Here is a 19295-nt window from a genome sequence, read left to right as displayed (position 1 = left end):
GGAAGGCATCTTGAACATTGATTTCGCAGAGTGGCATCAGGTAAGAGAGAGGACTGAATTCCAGTCCCTGCCTGAGCATGAAAGCTGACTGAGTGACTTCAGGCCAGTCATTGTGCTCTACCTTGCAGGGTTGGTTTGAGGCTGAGATGGAGAGGAGATGGGCTATGCCCCCACTCTCATTAATCGGTGACCAATGCACCTAAACAACAGCAAGAAAAACTATGTGCTTAACCACAAGCAGCCGGCAACCCTTCTTCCCTTTACCTGTCTTAGCTTGGCCATGGATTCGCTGGGGATGATTTCATTGCGGTGCAGCCGAGTGACAAAGCAGAGTGCCTGGAGCTGGTTCTGTCCCCTCTCCAGCTCCCCAAGAATCAGCGCTCGGAAAATCTTTACCTCCTAAAAGAAAAGAAGGGAAGTCGAACCATATTCTCAGCTTCACTCTGACGCAGTCACCTCCACCTCCTGTCCATGTCTGGCCATCCCAATCTTTCTCCAGCACTGATCTGGGAAGCCCTCCTGAATTTTTGCCTGTTGCAGAGCTGTTCATGGCAACAGAAGCCTGCTGGAATAAAAATTAAAATGTCTTCTTCTATCCAAGAAGGGATTTGTGTGAGCTGGCAGTCTTTTTCTGGCCCCGCTGCTGCGTTCGTGGCAGCATCCTGAGATGCACTTGGCAGGTTAGCAGTCCTCATTGCTGGTTCCCCATAGTAGGAAAAGCTAGACCTGATGCATTTCTGCCTGTCTTGCTGGTCATTTTGCTGACAAATCTAAGTGTGCAGGCCGTTGCCCCAGACTGGGGTCACTGTGCATGGGTGGAGCAGGCACCGACTTTCCCAGTCAGAATTCTGCCCCTCACTGCGGAGACTAAACAAAGGGAAATCGACCCCACTGTTGCCAAATGAGGTTTTCCCCCTTGCTTTTTTGGTTCCTGTGGAAGAGTGGGGGGGGGGGGAACTATTTTGCCTGAATCCTCCCCTAATGCAAACACTGCAATTCAGAAGTGTTCACACTGCAATTCCCACCTGTGTTCACACTAAGGTAAACAAATTGGTGAGGAGCGGCAGCACAGTCCAAATTTAACACAATGCACAGTTTAAGTAAAGCCACCGGAGCCAGTTTAAAAAAAAAAAAAGATTGGCAACCCTTCCTTTTCTCCACCTTTGCCATGTTTGGGGGGAAAAAGAATCTGCTGTCGAAGGAAGGAAGGCCCTTTCTGTTGATGCTCCACCAACGGGAGGCACTGCCCAGCTCACAGCTGCAGCCCAGATGATTTTAAAAGTCCAAACTGTGTTGCAGAAACACAGGTCTAGTGCTGAGCCAGGCCTCCTCTTGGGATCCTCGCCGGCAGCTCTTTCGTCTTCCCTCCGGCCCTGCAAGGACAAACCAGCCAAGTCCAAAGCTCCCTCCTGCCAAGATGGGGCTGGCAGGGCCCCCGGGGGTGATCTTAAGCCCATCTGCCCTGCTGGCCACCAGCTGAAGTGTGACTGGGAAAAGGGAGAGGGAGGAGGAAAGGAGAGACTAGATTTCTTTGCTTGGAGAAAATTCTCCAAGGGATTGGAGGGAGAGAAACGTGTGCCATGAACGGATGGGAATCAGCGCTGTGAGCCTTTGGCCCCAAAGGTTGCACCAACGGGGAGACGGCAAAGATGATGACAATGCTAAGTCCCTCGCACGTCCATGGGAAGAATCGAGCAGCTGCAGTAAGAATGCACTGCTGCAATCCTAGGTCCTAACACAATGAAAATATGCCACACATAGACATAGTTCTTATGTAAATAAGAGCAAGGATGATGAAAGGCAAAAATATGAATGAAATGATAACATTCCAAGTGTCTGACTATGGTTCTGTCTGTGAGGAAAACAGTCCCAGTTCAGACTCTACTGAGTAGCTACGAGGCCTATCATCCTCAATGACTTGAAGAAACTTTGGCTTGCTGCCTCAGTCGCAGAAGCCCCACTCCCTTGCTCAGCATCCGTTCCCCTTCCTGTCTGTTAGCGAGTTCATTCTTTTTCCCAGCCTTCCACAACTGTTGTGCATTGCCCCAAGTCTGAAATTTAACTTGCAAGCTCCTTGGGGTCAGGGACCCGGCTGTCCTTGTTTAGGTCTCTTTGCAAATTGCCAAAGGTATGCGTGTTCTTAAAGACAGAAAAACAAACCTGAAGTGAGTGTTAAAAAGAGCAGCACCAATAACACGGTTATGCCAGGAACCGACCTCTGTGCATTGCCGAAGCAGATCGTGAGCATCGCCTTTCTATCCCACCCTTCCTCCACAACAACCCTGCAGGGCGAGACTGAGAGACGGCTCTGTGAATATCATCCTCATCATCACCACTTTGCATCTACATCCCACGTTCTTCCTCTTGTGGGGAAAGCAAGGCAGAGGAGAGCAGGCTCAGCTCCTCTCTGCGATGACCCGGGGGTCCATCTGCAGGCATTCCAGGGCTGACTCACCCTCTCCCTTCCAAGAGCAATGTGGACCCACCAAGGAGAGAGGACATGACTGGACCGCTGACAACGCAGCTGCAAGCTGGGCCTGGACTCGCACTGGACGGGGGCTCTGCTGGCTGCATTCATCACACTGAAGCAGAAGCAGGGGAAGGCGATGCCCACCCACCCAGCTTTTCCCACAAGGCAGAGGTCTTGCTCTTGGTGTGCTGAGCAGGCTATCATTCCCCCAATTCCCCCAATTACCAGGGCCTTTCAAAGACTTTGGCCACCTAATGAGAAGGAAGGACTCATTGGAGAAGCCCCTGATGCTGTGAATGATTGAGGGCAAAAGGAGAAGGGGATGGCAGAGGTTGAGGGGCTGGATGGGGTCACTGGGGTGGTGGGTGTGGGCTTGGGTGGACTCCGAGGGATGGTGGAGGACAGGAGAGCCTGGGGGAATGTTGTCCATGGGGTCGTGAAGGGTCGGGCACAGCTCTGTGACTAAACAACAACAACCAGGGCTTTGTATGCCTGTGCAAATAGCACTGATGTTGCTCAATGTTATGTGTTGCAGTGAGACTTTGGAAAGATGTAGGTGGTGGCTGGTATTTCAGGGCTGGGAAGGGACACAGGGACACAGAGGCTGGGCACCTACTTGGTTCAGGCATCTCTGGGCAGGCTGACTCCCCACAGAAAGGCTGCCAGCCAGGGTGTGAATCAGCTTCCCCCAGCCATCCAGAAGGTTTGGACTTCAACTCCCAGCAGCCCCTGCCAACATCTTTAGTGGGACATGCCACCCACTGGGTCCCTCAAATGAGACTTGCTTTCAGAATTTACTCTCCAGTCTGCTGGAAAGGATTTCTTTTTCATTCTAATGCAAAGAGAAGCCACCCTCATCTCATCTGCCATTTGTCAGAGATTGCAAACTTTTGGTGTATATCCACTCTATTTTTTGCATGCACACATAGGGTTAAACAAAAGCCAGAATATCTGACTGAAACCCCTATTGTCTTTTTCCAGGAACCCTCTTTCATACCAGCCTATGCCTTGCAAAAGGTTCTGGTTCATTTTTTGCCACAGATATTCAGCACATGTGAATCACTGGCTAGACTCACTGTTGACCTGCTTGACCCAAGAGCAACACCCTCTTCCCAGCCATGGGTAGGGTCTCTTTTACACTGACTTTTCCAGCAACCAGCATAAATGTATTGACTCTTTATATGAATATCCCACTTTTTCCTGTAAAAGATGCAAAGCAGCTTGCAGTCTTTCTCCTCTCCATGTTATCTTCACAACAGCAACTCTGTGAGGTAGGATAGACGGAGAGTCAATGCCAGGCCCAAAGTCATCCCATGAGTTTTGTGGCCAAGGGGTGACTAGAGCCCACGCTTCCTGGCTCGCAGTCCAGTCCTCTCACCACAGGTTTGAAAAGAATTGTTTGTAAGGGAAGACAGCTGCCCCCTAAACCATGGCTTGCTCTTACTCCCTTCTGGCCCTGTGTGCCAACCAGTGGTTTCCTCTCAGCCATTTGTGCAGAGCATTCCTCGCTCCCAGCAAGCTTGTCCCCTTTGCACCAGTGAGCCAGCGGTGCCATGCAGCCAGACTAAATATTTATCTGCCCGCTCTCTCGCGCCTTCTCTCTCCCTGTGCTGGGAGATTTACCGCCTGCAGGCTCAGTTACTGTGCCTGGTGTGGAGTGGAATGCGGCTTGGCAGGCCGCTCGGTGTGGGTCATAGTCAGCATCTTCTTTAACGTCACTGGGGCAGGGGAAACAGTGAGTAGGGGGCACTGGAGGGATGAGGGGAAAAGAAACACAGTGGCTCAAACCAGGAGGAGGGGCAGGTAAGAAGAGGGAGATGAAGCCACGAAGGAGCAGAGGCGATACATTGCAGCAAAAAAAAAAGGCACTCTGCCACCAGGATTTGGAGATGCTGCTTTCCATGCAAAAGTCTCCGTTTTATGCAGAGACATTTTGCCAGGCTGCAAAAGACGCCTGTCCCACATGCTAAGAAGGCCCCAAGAGTGTGTGCATGGAGCATCCGTCATTCACAGACCCCCCACTGGCTGTGGAGGATGGGGCTTGCACACCACCATGTCCGGAGGACACCAGGATGGGGACAGCTGGCATGGACAACAAAGAGCTAGAAGGACCAAGACTCCTTTCTCTTTCTATGGCAAATGCGGGCATTGCAACCTGTGCTCTTCCCTCAGCTGAAGCTCTGCATGGGGTGGTTGTGTGCCTTTATTTACTTGCAAACAAAACAAAACTATACCAGCTTCATAAATTGAAAGAGCATCTAGGAGGTCACCGTGTTTTTTCCAATCTCCAGCTGCAAGGATGAGACTTCATTCTGACCTTGCATCTCCTTTCACTTCTGCAGCTGTGGCGGAAAGAAGGGTTTTGGAGGTCATCCCAGCAGGCAGGGAGGCAAGAGATGGGGCCACCAAGAGATGGCCTGTCCTCCTCCTCCTCCTCCTCCTGAGCCTCTTCTCCACTGCTTGCACAGCGATCTTCAAAAGTTATTCTGCCAGCATGTTCCTCCCATGTTCAGCACATGCTGAATTCTGTCCTCTGTTTAGGAGAGGCCTCCCCACTCACCTCTCCTAAAAGGTAAAAGGGTTCCCATTCCAATCTCTCCATTTGTATCACTAGCACCCCCTTGCCTTCTGCACATGCTCTGGTCCAGCATTTGTTGCCCCAAATGGGCATTTCAAAGGGGCACTGCTTGGTACACCTCACACCCGTCAGCTGGACTTGGTAACCTGGAACCATGATCCTCTGCCAGGTTCACTGCCTTTCAATTCCTCATCAGAATTACTCGTAGGCACCCCAGCAGCTTTCCAAATCATGTTTATTTATTCGATGAATATCCCTGCTTCTTTCTTTCAAAGAACTCAGAGCAGTGTACATCATTCTCCTCCTCCTACTCTCAATCTCATCATCAGAGAAACAGGAGACTGTCGTGATTAATAGGTCTTGTATGCAGTGGCCAATCATTTCATAAGCCACATTTTTGTGAAAACATCCACCTTTCAAGCAAAAGATCTCTTAGCTTTTCATTTTTCAATAAGGCCTGGAATGTTCTCTCGTTACCACTACTTGACTCAAAGCTTCAGACTCCAGGGAAATTCAGGAATGGGTATCTTCTCCATCTTCTGATGCAAAGCATGCATTCACTTCATCTGCTATCTCCTTTCTCCTTTCTCCACACAGACCTTGTCTTCCAACAGTCCAGCCACCTTCCTAGCCAGTTTCCTGCATCTGTCAGAATGATTTTTCTTGTGGCTCTTAATGTTCTTCGGGGCATCCCTTGCTACTCTGAGAGTGTCTGGGAGTATGCACAAGGTCTGCTGTTCGTATTCCCTTTCCCAGCTTTCTGCAGAAGTCACCTTGCCTTGAGTAACCTCCTTGACCCTGCTCATTAAGAATACAGGCTTCCTCCTGAACTTGGTGACCTGCCCTGTTCGTGTCTCACCTTCCATCATTGTGGTCTGAATGACCAACCTTTCTGAAGGGAATTAAAATCCTGGCTTTTCTTCTCAGCTTCCTTGTTTCCAAACCCTGCTTTTGAGGAAGGCTCCCTCTTTCTCTTCCAAGTCATGTGTGACTGTGCCGCATTTCCTTGCCAATTGCAGGTATGCTGAGCTGCATCATTTCCAGTTAGTCTGACAGGATCAGCTCTGTGGGTTTGGAGCGCCCTTGGGCAAGAACCTCTCAAAGGCCCCTCCCTTAGGGAGTCTCCCCTCCCAGCTGCGCTTGCTCCTCCTCCTCTTCCTCATTATGGCTATACTCTCAAGTCCCACGGCCTTCTGTCCCTCCTCTTCTCCACCACCACTGTCCCAGACAGTGAAAGATACAGGTGAACCAGCAGTGGAGAAGAGAATGAACCAGGAGACTCTTGTCCTCCGGCCTCCACTGGGGTGAGAGCCATCAGGGTGCAGTTGTGTCTACTCGGCACCAGCCCTGCTCCACATTTATTCATTTATTTATATCCCCCAAATTAGGAAGCGCTGCATTTATTTTTTCCCATGGGGGCCTTCACCATCTTCCTCCTCCTCCCCTCCTCTCTCTTTAATCCTCACAACAACCCTAAAAGGTAGAGTAAGAGTCGGGGAGTCAGTGACTGCCCAAAGTCACCCAGTGAGCTTGGCAGCCATAACTCAGTTCCCTCAGTCCAGAACTTGCTCCATCACAGGTTGTGGGCAGCAGCTTTCACCCTGGTCAGCAGGGACTCCACTGAACCTCATGAAGCCAGCACCCTCATCAGCTTGTCCTACTTTTATATGTCTGCCTCCCTTCCTCAACTTCCGCTGCAGTGCGGAGCTCCTTCTGCTAACCAGTGGTGCATCAGGGGCCTTGAGGCACTCCATCCCTGGCACCAGGCCAGCCTTGCGAGTTTCATCTAAGCCTTCCGGTGGAGAAACCGCTGGCTTGATTTCCTAGCAAGAGGAATTCTTCCTTCAGAAAGAAGGAGCCACGGACATTTCCCCAGAAAGCCCTCTCTCTAATTACTGCCAGGTGATTCAGCACTGTGCAAGCTCTTGGCCAAGCGAGTGAAGGACACTGTCAGTGCCGGAGGATTTCCGCGAAACTTCCCAGCATAGCAACAAGTTCTGCGGTGACATCAGCGCCTCACAGATGTTCCAGCGATGATCTCTCAGCTCAGAGACGCTTTGCATTATCGCTCCCAGAGGGAGGGTGTGGGGAAATCCTGTTTTGGAAAGTGATTCAGGGACACAAGCATGCAAAAATAATTGTAATAAAGGCCTGGCAGTGGATGATGGTGCATTTCAAACAAAGCCAATTCTATAATGTATCTAAACAGGACGCCTTGCCCTTAGTCACTGGAGAATTCTGAGATGTAACGAAAGCAGAACTTCCCACAAAAATCCCCTTCTTAACACTTGGTGTCCTGGAAGTCCAAGTTGTGCAATCAAGAGCAGTTCATGCAAATTAGCAATTATGCAATTTTTCTCCAGGCTGCCAAGCTTAGCATTGTGTGTGTGCATGTTTATTAGGAAGTGCGTGCATGTGTGTGCGTGTGCATGTGTGTGTGTGTTTTAGGGAGGTTCTGAGAAAGACCTGTGGGCTGGGGGGAGCGGAGATGACAAACATGCAGTCTGAGAAGAGGCAATCAGTAGAGGTCCCAGCTGAAAATGAACGCCTTGTCAGAACATTATTTCTGCTACTTGCACATTTCACAGATAGCTTGCACTAGTGTGTGTGTGTGTCTGTGCATAGATAGCATTGCGCGGCTAGCATCTCTACATTGTTCCCACCGCTAGATAGTTCACATGCCCATTTTACAGATGGCACACTGAGGGCAAGGGGGAACAAACTGCTCCAAGGTACTCAAAGAGTGTGTTGCCAAGCAGAGATTAAAATCCAGACCGTCTGTGTTTAGGCCCTAAACACCTTGCTCAAAAGGTCTGGCCCCTGCAGGGTCCATCGGGTCTGGCCCTCGGTCACTGCGAGGACCTGTCAAGCTGCCACCAATATTCACAAGCAGGCTGCTCTCTTGTGTGTCTTTTCCGTACCTTTGTTTGCAACCTTTTGATGCTGTAGAACTGAAACTAATCACCTGTCATTGGCAGGTGCCACTTGCCACTGCACCTGCGACATCTGAACTTGGAACGTTTCCCCAAACAGAGAGACTTCACATACAGACATGGATAGCATGTTGGGCAGAAATACTGGGAACTATCCCTTTATCTCTCTTTGTAGGGAGGGCTACCTGACTGCCCCACCTGCCGTCTGGAACTGCATGGAGCAGTGACAGATAAATTGCGCAGAACCGCTGCTTGTACAGTTCAGATCTCAACTGTGCTTGTGGAGCCTGCTCCAGCTCGTCACGAGTCATGGGCCTCTCCCTTCTCACTCATTGCCCAGGGTCTACGCTGGGGGAGAAATTCTAATGCAAGAGAAAGGCAGACTCCGAAAAAGAATAGGCGACAATATCCTCCTTACCCTGAAACCACTGGCTTGCCTCTTCTTCAAAGGGCACCATGTATGTGTATAAACAATGTTAAAATCAAACAAGGCATATACTGGAATTTAATTTTCCAAAACCTTTCTTTTGGTTCCTGTTAACCTTATAGAACCATACAGGTGAAATACCAAGAACCCAAGAAAATAAAAACTAGGTGTACTGGACTCATTCTTTAATAGAGGGTTGGAAAATTGGCTATGCTTAGTAGGTTTGATGGCAACTGCAGTCCAACAACATCTGGAGGCCTACACATTCCCCCACCAACCATACACATATTTTAAAATAAAGAGCTGGGTGGTGTAGTGGTTAGAGTGTTGGACTGGGGTATGGGGGATGTGGGTTGAAGTCCCCGCTCAGCCATGGAACCAACTGGGGGACTTTGGGTCAGTCACAAACTCTCAGCCTAACCTGCCTCACAGGGTTGTTGTTTGCGGGGATAAAATGGAGAAGTGGACAATCTTGTACACTGGAAAGTAAGGATATAAATATAACTAATAGACAGTTAAGGTAGGCTGGGTACCAACCAGTCTGCTCAAATTTGCAATGACTCTACAAGATCTCTGCCTGGGTTCAGACAGCGCCATGGCCCGCATTCAGAGCTTGAATAGGGGTTGCCACTGAACTGTGGCTTGTCATCGAATCGTAGGGTATCATGTTGCCTGAACACAACCAAGAAAACAAACCACAGGGAGCAGCTCACCATTCACAATGCAGCAATAAACCATGGTTCCCCCAAACTGAAACACCCCCCCCACCCCATGCACAGGTGTGTCCCTAAATAGCAATGTATTATTCAGGTTTCAAGTTACCTGGAACTCCAGTTATTCCAGATGAAACCCTTTCCCCACCTCCCTAAAAGAAGCAATTAATTAAAATGCGACCCCACTTTGATCTCCATGACTGCCCCGCAGGATAACAAAGGCAATATTCGGTGAAACGACGCTCCTGCCTGCTCCAAAGACAGCCTTCGGGGAAACATGTGCTTTAATAACGGTGTGATAAACTCACTCAAGTTTAACATTGTCGAGCGGCTCCTGCAGTGAGGCTGCCTTGCAATTTCTAAAGCAACTCACTGGGAGTCCCAGATTGTTCCTTGAAGTCTTGGGGCGAGCTTTTTAAAGGTGCTTCTTATCTCTCTGCCACCGGCAGAGGTCTGCTAAAGTCAGTTCAGGGATGGCTTCTTTTTTGAAAGAAGCCAAATAAGGTGCGAGCGAATGGAGCAGCCTTGCTGGACTGGACAGAGCAGTCTATGGAGCCCAGCGTCTGAGGCTGTGGATTCAAAAGCCCATTCCTGTTGCCTCTGGGCATTACATTTTCGAGAGCTAAGCAGGTGCTTTGGATGCGGTACCAAATCTGAACTCTCCACATGCACACTGCAGCCTTCCGATATATATAAAACCCCACCAGTCCCCACAAAGGCAGTTTAAAGGAACACTAAAATCAATAAAAGGTTAACTTCATAGAAAAGCATCAAAATATAAAGCAAACCACAAAATCCATATAGCAGTAACTTGCAGGTTGCTTTCAGGTAGGTAAAGAGCCACTCTTAAGATGGTTTGCTGTCTAAAGGCCGACAAAGACAAAGTGAAGTGAGCATCCCATGATGGTGGTGTGAGTACATGTATATATGGAGAATTCCATATACGTTGGTGCCACTGCAGAGAAGGCTCTGCTCCATGTCTCTGTCTTCCATATTGCAGATTCCTGGGGCCTAGGAAAGCAAGCATCTGAAGAGGATCTCAAACATTCAGAGAGATTTAGGAACCTCCAGATGGTAGGGCCTCAATTCCTATCCAATCCAGCCCAATGGCCAAGGATGATGGGAGCTGTAGTCCAACTACATCTGCAAGACCGTTGTTTCTTCTTCTTTGCTTTACAGTATCCTCAACTGAACCAAAAGCAACTGTGATTGTTGCAGCATGGGAAAAGGTGGGTCAGAAGATGCATAAGAGAGGTACACAAAATTGTGCATGGGCTGCAGAAAATGATGAGGGAGACGCTTTTCTCCCTCTTCCATAAAACAAGAACCCAGCGGGGTTCCCCCATGGAGCTGACTGGTCAGAGGTTCAGGACAGATGGAAGAATGGGCCTTTTCACTCAGAACATAGAGAAACTGTGGAAGTCACTTTTGGGATACAAAGTGGTGGATACAAATTTGGGTGGCTTCGAAAGAGGAATGGAGAAACGCACTGGTGGCAGTCCGGGGCCCCCAGTATCACAGGAAGTGGCTGGGGCACATGGGAGCTCATGCACTCCTGTCCAGTTTGTAGGTTTTCCATGGGCAGCTGGTTGGTCACCCCGTGAAGAGAACGTTGGCTAGATGGATGCTTGGACTGAGCCAGTGAGGCTTTGTGCTCTGGACACTTAGAACTACTATCAAAAGGTCACGTATTAATCCCCATGTGGCCAGAAATGCTTATCCAAACAGGTGCCCTGAAGTCTGACCCAGCACCCGAGAATTTTAAACACCAGCCAAGATGCCCTTCCTAGCCCTTGAGTTGTTTTTCTCTCTCCTCAGAGATGAATGGAGGATAACAAGCTGGATAATGTAAATAGGAGTCAGAAATAATGGGAGGCCAACCAGCATTCAAGAATTCTTTTCCTTTCCATTCCTAAACAAGCAGTCGGGTTGAAGTGCTCCTCTCCGCACACAAAAAGGATGATTGTGCAATTTTAAATTGCACTCAGACATGAGACTGGACCATGCTGTTACAGAGAAGTACGAACATTAGTCTACTAGTGTTTATGCATGTGTGCATGCACGTACATAAATTTCAGAAAAATCTGAAATCTGGGGATTTCAGAAAAATCTGCAATGGTTTCAAATGAATCATAGAAACATAGTAGAGTTGGAAGAGGCCAAGATGACCATTGGGTCCAACCTCCTGCTGTTGCAGGTCACCAGTTTACACCATCCCACTCAGAGGCTATCTATGAGCCAGGCTTGCAAATTGCACAACAGAATGACTTTTGATGAGTGACACAGTTTCTTGGGACTTACAGATCAGAAGGGTGTCCCCTCCCCCAGGAGGAGGTGGCATTTACACTAATTTGCATTAAGTAATGTGTGTTAGGACAAATGCGCTCTTGTGCAAAGATGCTGATGTGCATTAGTTAATGCATATTCATGCCAATGCAACTGAGCGCAAGTAGAATTAAATTCCCACTTTAAAACAATAACAGCGACAAGTTGGCTCCATCATTGAGCAGGCAATGGAATTAAAGGCTTTGCAGCCTGAAAAACACAGACAAAAGGGATCTAACAGAATGTGCACAGCCCCATTTGTACCACATAGCCCAGCATTCTGAGCAATTCAGATCTGGAACAGCTGGGCCCACCTCATGTCCCTGGTCCACCTTGTGGTGGACCGCAAGTCAGCATGGTTTTCAAGTGGAGAAAAGTCTTTCCCAGCCCTGCTTTATACTGTTCTTGAAATGGAGACCTCTGTGGGCAAAGTGTGCATGTGATCTTGAGTTGTCCCCAAAGATCTCACACCACAGTGGAAGGGGGAGAAGGCATCCAAGGTGGTAGCAGTCCCAGGAGAAGCTATGTGTTGGCTATGAGAAACTGAGCATGCTTCTTGTAGCAGAGAGAGGAAATGGTAAACGTCAGCTGCATTTTCCATTTTCCGGCAGGGCTCCCATGGCTTGAACTGCTGCTCACCAGGAGAAGCCTTTGCCATTTCTGTGCTGCCCCTGTGGAACTTACCCCTATCCTAAAGCTGCCAGGAAAAAGGAGAGAGGGACCCTAAAGTCAGTTGTTCATCGGCACATGGGCTTCCTGCTTCCAATCAGTGCAGCAGGTCGTCCGAAGAAGCAAGCCAACGATTACGATGGCCTTACAGGGTTAGCATCAGAGTCAGCCAAACCGTGAAGTTCTTCCTATTGCCATTGCCTACAGCCTTGCCCCTGCACTGCACACATGTTCAAACCATCTCTTGCAACCTCTCAGCATTCGGATGCTTCCTCCGCCCAGTTCCAGCAACCAGCGGTTCTCGGGCCTGCCAGATAAGATGAACGGAGGCACTTGGCGCAAAAGCATCAATGCTATGGAATTTAATTGAGTTTCCTTGTGTGCAGGAGGGGAGACGGAAACTAAGAACATCTGGAAATGTTTGAACTCACTCACATGGTCTTCTTCCTTGGCTCCTCGCAAAGGACCCTCCCCCTCTCTCCCTCTGCCCAAGTACAGGCTTTTCTTCCCAGCACGAAAAGCTTCTTAAGGACTTGGGCAAGGGCTGGTTCTACCAGACATCTCCCGAGTAAGTCAGTGATACCAAGAGATCCCTGCCTTTAAGGGTGGGACAATGCTTGGCTCTTCCCATCTCCGTCTCTCCATATGTGAAGCAGTGATAGTGCTTCTGAGCATGTGCAGACTGCATTTTTCCACCCTTCAGCTGAAAGTCAAATGAGATGGGATAAGGGAGATTTGTGTTTAGGATTCCTTGTTGCTTAAAATATTGTGTAGTGCAAACCAGATCATGATTATGATCATGTGTGATAAACAGTTTGATCTATTTCTTGGTGTCATTTTCCTAATTACACTCTCTCCCTGTTTGCTCCACAACAAAGCATTTAGATATCCTGTTGGAAAAGCAGCAACATCGGGGTGGAAAAGAAAGGTTAAAGCCCCTTCTCCTGTCTCATGGTTAGCCAATCTGAACCCCCCTTTGTGGCTCTAAAACATATGGCACAGATTGTAATCACAAATCTCTTGCATTATGTGTACTTTGGCCCCAACAGAGCGTGCTTACTCACATCTTGGACTAAAGAAAAGGGAAGGGAAAGAAAAGAAATGAAAGTGATGGCTACAGACTGTTGCGCTGAAAAGGCAGCATAAACATCATCAACAGAGTTTTGGCATCCCATCCTGACAGCTGGAAATCTCATCTGGTAACACGCTCTGACTTCTGAATTCACCAAGCACTGTTCAAACACTCAGTCTCTTTACAACCATGAGGACTAGGAACTTGCTTGCTTTAATAAAATAAAATGAAAGCTGAGGTCCAGAGAAGTTGCTGCCTATATCCGACCTCCAGCAACTTTCCCCATGTTCCTATGACACCACCACGCCACCAGCCTAGCAGACCTTTTCTCCTACTTTCTTCTGGTTAAGAGACTCCTCTAGAAAGGAACATGTTGGGGAAGGCTGATTTAAATAGAGACATCAGGGACTGAACCTGGAATGCGAGGCTTGCTGCCTACCAGGGGACTGTAACACATCAGAAACCACACTTCCGAGCGGCGCTCTGCTGGGAAAATCTATGTAGGTTTGGCCTGGAAAAATGTTCTAGGAATGTTCTTCCCCAGAATAACCTTTGTCCCGCAAGCCTGGCCTTCCCTTAGCAATCTTCTTCATGGCACGAAGTATTCATTTCTGCATCGCCCACAGGGTTTTGGTGTTCAACATAGCACAAGGGTCTCTTGTGATGATCCTCGATTCGAAAACCGTCCATGATTCAGTGACGAACCTAGGCCAGGAGGTTCCATGTGAATCAGGCACTTTCTCCTGAACTCTTTGAAGCCAAGAAGGTTGCACAGTCATGTTGCAGCCCAGAAATGTTAGACTCTGGTCTTAAATGGTCTTACAGGGACCCACTTTAGATAGCCACAAGCCTTTATCTCACACATTCCCAACACTCCTCCTCCTCCTCCTATCATGTTTACAATTCCTGTTATAGCAGCCACTGCAACAAATCTGTTTGCTGGCCCTGATAAAAGAGCCACTGAGCATGTGCAAAGTTTCATTTTCACCTCTTAAAAACATTAACTTTTTCCACACAAGGCTGTTAATTGGACATCGATCTGCTGTATCTAAATTCAGGCTGCTGAATCTAACACTTGCAGAACCGAGATGCAAGCAGTACATGAGAAGTGTTTGTTTTTGCACTATAGAACCTCTAGGTGGCAGTGTGGTAGAGCGGCATACTGCAAATACATAAGAGGAAAGCACACTTGTTTCCACTTTCACAATTAAGTGCCTCAGTTTCTATGCTCTAAAAACCTCACCCAAAATGACACAGAAGCAAAACTGGAGGATCGGAATGTTTTCTAAAAACCCTGTAAGCATCCACGAGCAGGGAATCATGGCTGCACACTAAACATCCTGCAGAGAAAAGCCTGCAATTACGCCACCATCAAGACGATAAAAATGAAATGGGAGATTGTTTCCACTGCCATCATCACTTCTTGCTCTGTGGGTGGATCTGGGGGTGGGAGAGAGCTGGGCTGCACAACCCTGGACTTTGGCCCAAGTGCAACACCGTTCACAGCCGACAATCCTTTGATTGCCACAATCAAGCAAGAAAGTTGCAATTTATTGTTTGCTCAAAGGACTGCAACTGATCCCCTCCAGTAAGACAGTATCACGAAAGACGTTTGCAAGACAGTATCACGAAAGACGACGCTAGGCAGGAAGGGTCTGGAAAGCAGAGGCCGCTGGATTGCCCACGCTCTTGCTCTCTCCCTCCCTCGCTCTCTCTCTCTCTTTCTAGCAGTTTTTTTCAAATGGTCTTTCAGAAAAAAGCCTCAGTTCAGTGGCGGGACCTCAGCTTTGCCCACAGAAGGCCTCAGCTTAAATACAGAAGGCCCTGGCATTGAAAGGAAAACTTGAGAAGGACCAGCCAGAAGGCTACTGCCAGCCACTACTGAGCTAAGTGGACCACCAGCTTGGCTTGGAATAAAGCCATCTCCTTACCTTCTAATCTCAGCCTTTTGCATGTCAGCTTTTCTGCCAGGGAGCCATGGTGTGGGTGTGCATGCAGGGAATTTTGGAACCTGCTTTTGGACTCACCCTCAGTCTATGGAAGGTGCTGAGCAAACTTGCTGGGCTCACTCATGGTTGTGCCTGCACGGGGGAGAAGTTTCTTGGGCCCCCAGTCTTCTTTCCTCCAAACTCACTGCCTTGTGGGCCCAGAAACGGCCACACTCTCAAGACTCCCAGTGGCTCTTATTGCTTCTCATTCAATTAGGCACTGCACTTGCTCTGACCGACTTGAGAACAATGCTTGAATCTCTCTCCTGGGGGGAAGGCAGCTGCTGGGAGCCCCAGAAACCCAGTTGAATCAGTTGGAAGGTCACCTCTCCTTTGACCTACCACCAAAACTCCCTTTGAATGACCCCCAGACGCTGGGCTCTGTGAATGAGGTGGAATTACGTGCGTGGAGCAGAGGGCTGTCAGGGCAAACGGAGCCTAGCCAGAACATGTCCGAGAATACTCTGCTGTCGCTCACTGCAGAGGAAGATGGGCACTGGACGGGCAAGCTGCTCTGTCAGGGAAGCTCATCCACCGTGGCTGGTGTTCTTGGTAACCGTTGAAGGCACTGCTGGGAAGGCCACTGATAAACACCATTTTGATGGGTGCTGCCTGAGTTATCAGTGCAAAGCACACCCTGCAGGTCCCCGTCTCCCTTCCTGCTTCATCTTACAATGAGTCCCTCCTCTCATCATGCCTGTTTGGCAACCTTTTCTCTCGCAGAGCCAGTTGAAAGCAAAAGAGGCACCCTGAGCCGGATCAGACCAAGCCCAGCCACCTGTTCATGAAGTGGTCAACCAGAAGTTTGTAGGAGGCCCCCAACAAGTCATGAATGCAACACACCCACCCCTTGAGTCCCCCAGAAACTGGAACATGCAAAGGCACACAGATCTGGGAAGGAATGCATCTCCATCCCCTCCAGCAGCCATTGGTAGCCTTCTCCTTGAGTTCCTGGAGCCACACGAAGCAGCAGCTCCTCTCTGCCCTCGCTTGGGAGCCAGTGAGTGGCTTTGTGGAGGGCCGTGCGCACTGTATGGCCTCCTCCCCACACCTCACATATGTACATCCCTTTCCAGAGATCACAGCTATAAAGATCTTGTCCAAACACGGATGCACCCACCCTGCGGGCTTCTCTCCCCCCATGAGAAGATATCAGTATCCAGAGTTCCCAGGCTGGGGCCTCTTTGATCTGCTCCATCCCTGTGTGTAATGCAGGGCAGGGGAAATACAGTGGGGACTGTTCCAGACAGTGCCCAGCGAAGAACGGGGCTCTCCAGGCGCCCCTGTTTAATCAGGACGGGGGAAGGCCTTGGCACAGAAAGGGCCGTTTGTTTCCCACACCGGGAGCACAAGAGGGGACCGTTTGTTTGGGGCCGGGTCAGTGATTATGCAGTGACTCCTCCAGGGGGGTGCCTTCTGCAGGAGCCCTGGGCTCAGGGTCAGGCTTCCCTTCCAAGCCGTCTCCATGTGTCCGAAGCTGCCAGCAGGGAGTTGCGGCTGCTTCTGACAGGAGACAGGAGCATCCATGCAACACACATCATTTCAGTCCAGCTCATGGCCTCACTTCAAGGACCCCCTGGGAGCAAGCTAAGGATCTTTTCTGTCCTGAAGTTCTCTTCCTAGCCATGACTGCCAGCCACGTGCTCCAGGAACCGCAAAAGCAGGATGGAAAGCAGGAAAGGGAATCTGAGGCCTGTGGACTGCATGCGGTCCTACCGTGGTCCTTTCTGAGCCCTTCCTGGCCTGGGGACAGGGTAGTGGTGGCGGGAAAACCCCATTAAAAAGGGAAAAACTGGAGACATTGGGTGATGTAAGGTCCTATTTTAACACAAAACAAGCTTTGTTCCCTACTCTGTCACCAAAATTTGGTGGCAAGCCAGCACTTTTCTTTTTAGAAAGGGGGAAGGAGCAGCTCCAGAGGGCAGGGACAAGAGACGGAGCTTCTGCCGGGGTGGGCAAAGCAACCCTCCAAGAAGTTGTCCACCACTGCTATTGAGCATCATGGTGCTCTCTGACCAAGGAGCTCCCACTTAAATGTTTTAGTCAGCGACAGCTCCTCATGCATCCATGAATTCTAACTCTCATAGTCCATGACTAACAGCACCTCCTGTGGCAATGAGTTCCACATGTTAACGATACATTGTGCAAAAAGTCCTTTCTTTTCTGTGTCCTCATCTTCTGCCAAGCAAATCTGCTGGTTGATCCAGAGCTGTTATTATGAGAGGGTAAAAAAAGTCTGCATAAAATAGAAACTGTCCAGTCCCTGCTAGGAATGCATGGAAACACAGGAGTCTGGCTTGTTTGAAATCAATGGATTTCCTGCTTATTCCAATCAGATCATCAGAATCAAATGGAGTTTTTCTTTTCTCTTCTGTGAACTTCCATTTTTGGACCATATATTTTCAAATCACCAATAGAATGAACACAAACCAGCACCAGAAAGGAATGAAGCTTTAAAGCGACTTGTGTGATTTGCAAAAATTGCACTACACACCACATGATTCACAGCTGCTGTTCTGCACACACTAAAGCAGCACTGAAAATACATGGCTAACCAGATTTGCTCAAGGCACACAAGTTGCGTTCAAGTGGCATGCTCTACAGGCACCGCTCTGTGCGCAGTTGTGCCCTGAAAAGACTTGTGACCTACTGAATCGCAGTTACATGCAGAATCTGCTCTGGAGCAATTCTCACAGTGGTGGTGCCCCCCCCCGCCCCTTCCTCAGGGTGAATGGAGCATCACGATGTGGGAAGCAGGGCTGGTAGGGTGGTGGGTTGCCCCCCCCCCAGAATGTCTGAACTGGCTTTTAAAGTCTGGAAGCTGATGTAAGAAGGGGATGGTGCTAGAAAGTAATGCAGGAGCATATAAGGAAAGTTCGACCTGTCTCACTGGATAAGAAATCAAAAGGTGTACATGCACTTTTGGGAGGAGTCCTTCTGTTTGGAATGCAACCCTTTGCACCCTAATTTAGGAAGAAGGGCTCCTCTTTGTGATAGCAATCAAAAGCCATCGTGCTGCTGTTCTGTCTTTCCTTCCTGAATGGATATTTCACAAAAAGGAAGAAAAATCAAGAAGATGGAAGCAGAAGCGGCAGAACACGGGAGAAACATAAGACCACTATTTCTGGACTCCCCGTGGAAGTGAGGCAAAAAGTTTTGCTGGAAGCACCCTAAGTCCGGGAGACTTACTTCCCAGGAGATGCAAAGATCAGGTTGCGGGGAAGCCTTCAACCCGCCTAAGGAAATTATTCAGCTTGTTGGCTCCAATCGCTGTTAACCCTTGTCCAGCCCTTTGGTTCTCTCTTTCAAAGCTGGTGTGTTTTAAGCAGTGTTGCAACTGCAACCCGGCGCAACCCTCCCCTTCGCCATGCGCGAGCACCCCCCAGAATTTTTCTAATGAGAAGTAATTAAAAGGCTCCTATTCCAAACTTTGCGTCTAGCTTCTAAAGCCACGGCTCTCGGCGCTCCTACGAAGCCCACGGGGAGACTGCGGACAAGCCAGTACTTTTTAGCGTAGCCTAGACTACCTCTAAGGATTGTTCTGCGGATCAAATATGCGGGGGTCACCCGTGATGGCCTCCGCACCCCACGACAGCGGCGGAAAGGTGCCCTGAAACGAAACCGCCACCCAACCCCGGCTCCTTCCCGAGCGCAAACTGCTCAGCCTGAAAGCGGTGCGCACCTCTGCGCGAGGGCGAGGGGAGGGCGTGACCCGTCCTTCCCAGGGCATTGCCTCGCGCATCCTTCCTCCCTCCCACCCACCCTACCGCCCCCCCCCCCGCACTCCCGGGCGCCCCCCAGCCGCGCGGCGAAGCCTGCGCCCTTCTGCCCCGCACCCCGAGCCCGCGCACGCCCGCGCACCTGCTTGAAGTCCACCGTGAAGGTGACGAGGGTGCCGTCGCCCTTGCGCAGCTCCAGGCTGATGCAGTCGGCCGCGCTGTCCGCCTGGAGGGTCTCCTCCGTCACCTGCCCGTCGGGCAGCCGGACGCGCACCCGCAGCTCCGACAGCGCCCCCGCCGCCGCGCCGGCCACGGGCAGCCGCGCCAGCAGCAGCAGCAGCAGCGGCAGCGGCCGCGGCAGGGAGAGGAGCGCGGCGGGCGGGCGGCCCCGCGCTCCTCCC

The 19295-nt window shown here is 49.9% G+C and overlaps 1 protein-coding gene across 1 annotated transcript in view; it reads right to left on the bottom strand.

Moving 5' to 3' along the window:
• Nucleotides 1–19295, bottom strand: part of OAF (out at first homolog) — a 32271-nt gene that overhangs the window by 1792 nt on the left and 11184 nt on the right. Inside the window, exons 3-4 of the mRNA XM_044439486.1 lie at nt 19037–19287; nt 265–399 (exon numbers count right to left, since the gene is read on the bottom strand). Coding sequence (XP_044295421.1) covers nt 265–399; nt 19037–19287 — 386 coding nt within the window. The remainder of the gene's footprint in view (nt 1–264; nt 400–19036; nt 19288–19295) is intronic.

Source organism: Varanus komodoensis, unplaced genomic scaffold (assembly GCF_004798865.1).
Source record: "Varanus komodoensis strain SLA01 unplaced genomic scaffold, ASM479886v1 scaffold35, whole genome shotgun sequence".
NCBI classification, from domain to species: Eukaryota; Metazoa; Chordata; class Lepidosauria; order Squamata; family Varanidae; genus Varanus; species Varanus komodoensis.
Note: the sequence above shows the minus strand (reverse complement) of the source record. Positions and strands in the feature narration are given on the sequence as shown.